This window comes from Phytophthora parasitica, assembly GCF_000247585.1.
Source record: "Phytophthora parasitica INRA-310 unplaced genomic scaffold supercont2.12, whole genome shotgun sequence".
NCBI lineage: Eukaryota > Oomycota > Peronosporomycetes > Peronosporales > Peronosporaceae > Phytophthora > Phytophthora nicotianae.
In genome coordinates, this window is record NW_008648998.1 from 1,482,274 (window position 1) to 1,489,760 (window position 7,487).

The window sequence follows — 7,487 nt, forward strand, 5'->3', positions numbered from 1 at the left end:
TTAATACGTCTGCAGAGGTGGGAGGTGGTCAATTTTGCTTCGGCGAAATGTCGTCGCGCCGAACGGCTATTTTTTTTTTAACAAACATCAAATTTTGACAAGTGAAATCAGATCATTTTTTAACTCAATTTTTTTAATAAATTTATAGTCGGAATAATCATTATTAAGAAAAATGGTTGCTCCGACTTTCATGGCTGATACTAGGGAGTTCAAAATGTTCTCAGTAGTGTGGTCGCGCCCCTCGCCACATTATTAAACTATATATCTGTGAAGGTGTGTGGTAGCTGAGTGATGGTTGCTCCGAGTGGTGACCATGGTGATGAAGGAAGTAGTCGTAACAACGTTTAGTTACAGGGACTGAAAGTCCAGCAGGAATAAAAGTCCAGTGCTGCTGCTTGCTCTTGACGGCGCAAGTTGTCGAGTGGGCAGCAGCACACGGTAAAACCCGGCAATGTATTTGTAGGATTAGTAGTAGGATGGGGCTGGCGGCTCCCCAGCCAATGGTCCGTCGAAGTCCGGCTTCTGGACGCAAGCATCGCGTCCCGGAGGCACCTGAGCCTCAGGTTGGACCGGACGCAGTCCTGGCTCTTCCTCCACACTTGACAGTAGCTGCTGCTTCTTGTCGTAACCATACTCATATACTAACATAAGATTGCTGGGCAAAAGGCCAAGCAGGAGGGCAGGAGCTCGGATTCGATAATACTGTGCGGAGACAGCAGAGAGAGCCCTCCAGTGTATTCAAGACTTAGGAGATGATTGGCTGCAGTGACACTAACCTAGAAATCGCACAAGCTGGTCTGGAACCCATCAGCGGGCAGCAGCTCAGGCGAGCTGCCAGAGCCAGCGTACATGTACATGTACTTCACAATATCCCCGCTGTGTCGACGATTTGGCGTCATTTCAGGGATGTCGAAAAACAAATTGGTTTCGTAATTATAGCAATATTTGTTTTAATGATTTAGTACATGGTTATATCTTTGCCGTAACAAAATTCTAACGTTGGATTCCGAAAAATATGTAAGGTATTAGAAAAGTGTCGCCGGGATAAAGTTGACAACCACATTTGAAAGGTTTTGGGTGATTTGCATTTATCCCAAGCTGACTGTACCCATGTCCTTTTCTCGGTTCAGTGACATTTTGTAAGTATTGTCTTTGACAAACCGAGGTTGCAGCCGAAGCACGCGCTACGAGCTGGGCTACCTGCACTTAGCGCTCATCCGATGGCGCAGCAATGGGCTACTACCGGTGAGCATGGGTCCGCACCTGTGTCCGACCCCCCAACTCTTAGAACTCCAGAAAACATGTTCAGAATGAAAGGAGCTCATAAACCGCAGATGTGGGACTTCATTCGACTGGTTCGGAAGGATGAATACTCTCACATACCCCAGGACGATCTCATCTCCGACAACGCCAAAGGAGCACATTGCTTAAAGTGTGGCGTGAACATTCCGTATACTAAAGGCACGACCAACTACGTCAGGTATCACATGGCAACAAGGCACCCTGGTCACATGCTCACCTCTCGACCGACTCGTAATTCGAGAGCTTTATCAAGCCACTCAAGCGCCCTCCAGGCCACACCTCTCTCTCAACCGGTGACGCACCAAAATCTTGTTGCTGGCGAGCGTCTGTATGATCCCGAGTCCGATCCAACCATACCAAGAACTCCTGAAAACATGTTCAGGATGAAGGGAGCGCACAAACCACAAATGTGGGATTTCATTCGACTGGTTCGTAAGGATGAATGCGCTCACATACCTCAGGATAATCTCGTCTCAGACAATGCTGTTAGCGCACATTGCCTAAAGTGTGGCAAGAACATTCCGTACAGCAAGGGCAACACCAACAAGGTCAAGCAACACATGAAAGTAAGACACGCTGACCACTTATCCGCAGCTCGCCCAAGTCTGCGCTTAACAAATTCATTAACCCGACCAAATGTCCTCGAGACTATACCTTCGCATCAGACGCAAGTGATGACTACGGAACAGAGTTCTGCTGACGTCGTTGAGGTCCCTCGCGATCCCACAATACCAAGAACCCCTGAAAACATGTTTAGGATGAAGGGAGCTCACAAACCAGAACTGTGGGACTTTATCCGGTTGGTTCGAAAGGATGAATTCTCTGGTGTAGCCAAGGACGATCTCATCTCAGACAATGCTAAGAGCGCTCATTGTTTAAAGTGTGGCGTGGACATTCCGTACAAAAAAGGCTTGACCAACAATGTCAAGAGTCACATGGCAATAAAACACTCGCGTCATCTCGAAGCTGCCCAGGAGAGGAGAGAGACGCATAAATCAGGCGTATCTTTTGCCACCCAGCGTCGACCCAGCACAATTCCACCTCGTTGCCAAGAAGTGATACAAGCACCGGTACCAGAAGTAGTAGAGATCAGTGTATCTCCAGACCGACCAGAGGCGAAAGCAATCGCCCCGGCACAGCAGGCTCATGCCAATAAGTTACTCGCTACGTGGCTTGCGCAGAGCCGTCGACCTTTGTCCAATGCCGAAGACGTAAATCTGGTTGCGTATCTGAAGCACGTGAGTGAGGCTTTTGGGGGAGTGAAGATGAAGATGCCAAGTCAAGTGCAATTACGTGCCATCGTTATGGACATTGACGACCAGTACTTACCACACACAGATCTGCAACGCAGCTTTCAACCATAGTTCTACTCGTCGGCTTAGGACTCAAGAGTTATCAGAGTAGTTATGATTCATTTGCTGAAGTAAAATTTCTAGTTTTTTGGACAGCACATTTCAGTATCAGTTCATTGTCAGTTCGCCAAACGTTTAACTGCATTACGTTCATTGATTAATTACTAAGTAATGAGGTAGTTCGTCAATTGGCTTGAAATTCTTGTATTCTCCTTGTGTGTCTCCAGTGATGATGGGCGTCCTTGTAGGTTCCATTATCACTCACCGAACACTCGGTGCTTAGTCGCGACGAAGACGCTGCTGCTGGTTCGGGTTGGGGCACTGTGGGATGTTGACGTGCGGCTTCATGTCCGTACCGAAGAGACCGAAGTGCTTCTCGTACTCAGCGCCCGTGTAGCTCACAGTCGTGTCGTACATCATGAACCAGTACGACTGGCCCTTGTCGGCAGACCACTTGACGTAGTCGTTCAGGTACTGCTGCATGCCCTCGTACGACGGCTGGTTATTCTGGTAGTTCTCACCGGCGTACGGCCAGCCAGTCTCCGTGAGGTGGAGCTTGTTGGGGCCAAACTTGGACACCATTTGTTGCCATTGCGCCTGCAGCTTCTCCACTGCAGGCTGCGAGCCCTGCGTGAAGAACGGGTAGATGTTGACACCGATGTTGTCACACGCGTTCGCCAGCTTCCACGCACCATCGGAACTCAGCCACTCGTTGATGCGCTGCACCGAACCGACTGGCGTGTTGCCCACACAGGCACGCACACGGTTGATGTAGCCGACGAGCTGGTCGGCCGAAAACTTGCCGAATCCACCGTTCTGCATGTCCTCGTTGCCGACGTAGACAGCTTCGACGGCCCACGGATTGCGAGCGTAGCCTTCACACACCGCCTGAATCTCCGCATCAATACGGCCGGGGTTTTGCAGTTGCACACCCACAGCGACACGAATGCCGGCAGCAGCAGCCATGTCGACCGCGTTCACACCGGCCAGCGAAGCCTCGTAGGTACGGATGCTCGAGAAGTGCTGGGCCACCTGCCTCATGTCGTTCTGCAGCACGTCCCAGTTAACGTTCTGGTGGTGCCACGGAGAGTAGCAGACACCGGTCTTGAGTCGTTCAGCATCAGTGGAGCTGAAAGCCACAGCGGTGGCAACGGCGAAGGCGGTCGTGAACTTCATCACTGCTTTAGTAGCTGCAGAAAAGCTTAGAGGTTGTTGGTAGGTCCTTGTGTTCGACAAGGAAGAATGGAGAGTGAGGTTTGCAAAAGCAGCAAAGCAATTTGCTTTGGTGTTATGTGTGGTGTCTGGCCCTGTTGCCAACGCTACACAACAGGCACGTGAGGCGGAAGACCCCACAGCAAAGTCCACATGGTTGTCATCTGTACGGTGTCGAATCGTATGGCTCAGGATCCAGTCGAGAATCAGAGGGATCTGCTTTTGGTGTCCGCAGGATTGCGCCGACCGTAAACGCCGCGGTAAACTGCAGTAATTAAAAGAAGCTACTGCTCTAAAACCTGGTCAGACTTGTCTCTAGGTAGTTATTAATTGGTTGCTCGTTCCTGTATTCTCATTCAACACACGAGTTTGAGTCGTAGGCCTCTAAAACACCTTCTTTTGTGTTTAAGTGGGGCAGATATAGCCAAACCGGGCCAGAAATTGAAACTAAATCGGAGCCACGACATCCTGTACGTCCAAACTTTCATTTGAAGAACCGGAGCTCAAAGATTTGACACAACAATAAACTTTACTAGTACTGACGTCATACCAAGGCCCTTCTCAAGTAGCTCTAGGGCCAAGAATGGAAAGTCGAGCTCGAAACGCAACCAAGCGCAAAAGTGTTTCTCCACTGAAGTACTTGCATGTAGTACATGTACATGATGTACCAATGGAGGTCAATCGGTCGTCGCTTCGCGTGGAACGGACAAGCACAATTTTTCGTGTTGTATTTTGCGGCTTGTCTGCTTCATACTGGCGCTCTATGCTCCACCCGCGAGTATCAAAATCAATCGATTGTAAAATTGTAGCTCTATAGACAGTGCTTTGACACGCTTTTTCTTCGATGCCCAAGCTCAAGATCGGAGCGCGAGCGGGATCACCATTGTTCACCGAAACTTCAACGGTCATGACGTGACGACAAAGTTAACCCACGTCTGGATTCTAGCGACGGCAATGCAATTTGGTGGAAGTACATGTACATTGTACAGTAGTCGCCAATACCCCCATGACTTTACAAGTAGAGCGTGAGTACTACCGGTATTGTACCTAGCAATTCTCTGCCTGTAGTTCTGTTGCGCAAGCCGTTTGCTCTTGTTAAAAAATTTTTTTTCCAACAAGCGAGTTATAACAGCTAATACTATCATCTTACGATCTGGTTCCTTATGGGCAAGTATCATTCGTAGGGATAACCTCGACCTGAGACTACAGCAACATGCAACCAGTGATGAGGTGAGGTTCTCCATAATGTCACAAACTAAAATGAATTAGTTACAAAAGTGGGGAGCTAATTCTGCCAGCGCTAGGTGCACTTTGCGTGTAAGCAGCTATTAATTCTGGAGAAATGACCCGGCCAAGTTCGAATATCATCTGAAACTCATACTGCTAAAGTAACTGCCGTACAGTCTTTGTTTCGCAGGTTATATCCTCCAAGCAATGGGATGCTCCGTCCACAATGATCACGATACGAGCATCGTTACCAGATTCTGATACTGTTCAACGTTTGAGGTGCAGTGCCCTGGAAGCAGGTTGTGTGAAACGCGGCTGCACGTGCAGCAACGCTATATAAATGCACCTGTAGTTACTACCAGTATCCCGGGTGCCTGAATGTATCAGAGTTAAAAGTAGTCGATTCACTTCTCACATTTCTCGATTCATGACAATAATTGTCTATTCAAAATATTTTTTATTTTTTAAAAGTCTACATTAAAAATATTGCTATTGGACCATTTTGATTACAATATTTCAAATTGGTATCAGAATCTGATTCAACCAATCAGCAGCGTAATCCACAGGTTTATCAGGCCAACCAGGGTATCGTAAACAGCTACGATTGCCAGGCATAGGGATGTCCAACAATCACACCAACAGTACACACATCCAAATGCCATTCCTCAATTTTGCATCTCCAGCATCAATCCAACTGAAGATCACCACGTTTAACACTGCACCATGACTGCAACTGCTGGTGGTAAGCCACTCGCCCCAGCGATCGGGTACGACGATGGCAAAACTCTGATGGCTCGAGGACCATTGGCACTACACGAGCATGTGGCTTCACGCTTGGAGACATCGTTGGGCAAGGCTCTGCCTCAGATGGAGGTGCGTTTCAAGGACGTATCCATCTCAGCGGACATCGTGGTCAAGGACGCGAGTGACCTGGAGGTTCAGCTACCCACACTGCCGAACGAGATGATGAAGACTCTTCATGGTTTGGTCGCCAAGAAACACACAGTGACCAAGCGTATCTTGAGAGGTGTGAGTGGCGTACTGAAACCAGGAACCATCACGCTTGTTCTGGGTCAGCCTGGGTCGGGCAAGTCGTCGTTGATGAAGCTACTCAGTGGACGCTTCCCGAAGGACAAGAGCGTCTCGGTCGAAGGGGAGGTGACATACAATGGCACGTCGGCGGACGAGTTACACAAGCGACTGCCCCAGTTGGTGTCGTATGTACCACAACGTGACAAACACTACCCCGAACTGACTGTGAAGGAGACGCTGGCGTTCGCCCATGCTGCGTGTGGTGGGGAACTGTCCGAACATGATGCGAGTCACTTGGTGAACGGAACTCCGGACGAGAACGCCGAGGCGTTGAAGGCAGCTCAGGCACTAGTCAAACACTACCCGGACGTTGTGATCCAGCAGCTTGGACTGGAGAACTGCCAGAATACAATTGTGGGCGACGCCATGCTGCGTGGTGTGTCGGGTGGAGAGCGTAAGCGCGTGACGACAGGTGAGATGGCGTTCGGGAACAAGTACGTGATGATGATGGATGAGATCAGCACGGGACTGGACAGCGCCGCCACGTTCGATATCATCACGACGCAGCGCAGTCTGGCCAAGAAGTTCCGCAAGACTGTAGTGATCTCTCTGCTGCAGCCGTCGCCCGAGGTGTTCGCTCTCTTCGACGACGTGATGATTCTGAACGCTGGTCACCTCATGTACCATGGAACATGCAACGAAGCTTTGGGTTACTTCGAAAACCTTGGCTTCAAGTGTCCTCCGTCTCGAGATGTGGCAGATTTCTTACTGGATCTTGGTACCAACAAACAGTACCAGTACGAAGTGAAACTCGACGGTGGAGTCATCCCCCGTACTCCCAGTGAATTCGCCGATGCGTTCAAACGCTCGACAATTTACGGTCAAACGCTAAGTGACCTGGAAGACCCAGTAGCACCAAGTCTTGTTGAGGATATGAAGACGCATATGGTGACTCATCCAGAGTTCTCACAGAGTTTCTGGGCCAGTACTTTACTACTGATGAAACGAGAGATCATGATCACAAGGCGGGAAATGTCGGCCATGGTTGGGCGTATGATCATGAGTACTGTCATCGCCTTACTGTGTTCAAGTGTCTACTACCAGTTCGACACGTCAGACGCACAATTGGCCATGGGTATCATTTTTGAGTCCATTTTAAACCTATCGGTAGGTCAGGCTGCTCAGATCCCGACGGTGATGGCTGCGCGTGAGGTTTTCTACAAGCAACGAGGTGCCAACTTCTTCCGGACAGCGTCGTACGTGCTATCTGAATCAGGGGGGAGGATGATAATAGTAAACACTGAAGAGCGTTTTCAATACTTTGTTGTGTTTTGAAATGCATTACCCATAGCAAACTAACTA

At 49.3% G+C, this 7,487-nt stretch overlaps 3 protein-coding genes across 3 annotated transcripts in view; 2 read left to right on the plus strand and 1 right to left on the minus strand.

The window, feature by feature from the left end:
- Window positions 1-1,144: 1,144 nt before the first annotated feature.
- PPTG_07723 (hypothetical protein) lies at window positions 1,145-2,797 on the plus strand. Its single transcript, XM_008901996.1, has one exon. The coding sequence runs from the start codon at window positions 1,221-1,223 to the stop codon at window positions 2,664-2,666; it is 1,446 nt and encodes a 481-aa protein (XP_008900244.1). The 5' UTR covers window positions 1,145-1,220; the 3' UTR covers window positions 2,667-2,797.
- Window positions 2,699-3,952, minus strand: PPTG_07724 (hypothetical protein). Its single transcript, XM_008901997.1, has one exon. The coding sequence runs from the start codon at window positions 3,828-3,830 to the stop codon at window positions 2,934-2,936; it is 897 nt and encodes a 298-aa protein (XP_008900245.1). The 5' UTR covers window positions 3,831-3,952; the 3' UTR covers window positions 2,699-2,933.
- Window positions 3,953-5,801: 1,849 nt separating this feature from the next.
- The window catches only part of PPTG_07725 (hypothetical protein), a gene marked incomplete at its 3' end in the record, with an annotated part of 4,015 nt that continues 2,329 nt past the window's right edge, over window positions 5,802-7,487 (plus strand). The window contains exon 1 of the mRNA XM_008901998.1: window positions 5,802-7,381. Coding sequence (XP_008900246.1) covers window positions 5,817-7,381 — 1,565 coding nt within the window. The 5' untranslated portion in view covers window positions 5,802-5,816. The remainder of the gene's footprint in view (window positions 7,382-7,487) is intronic.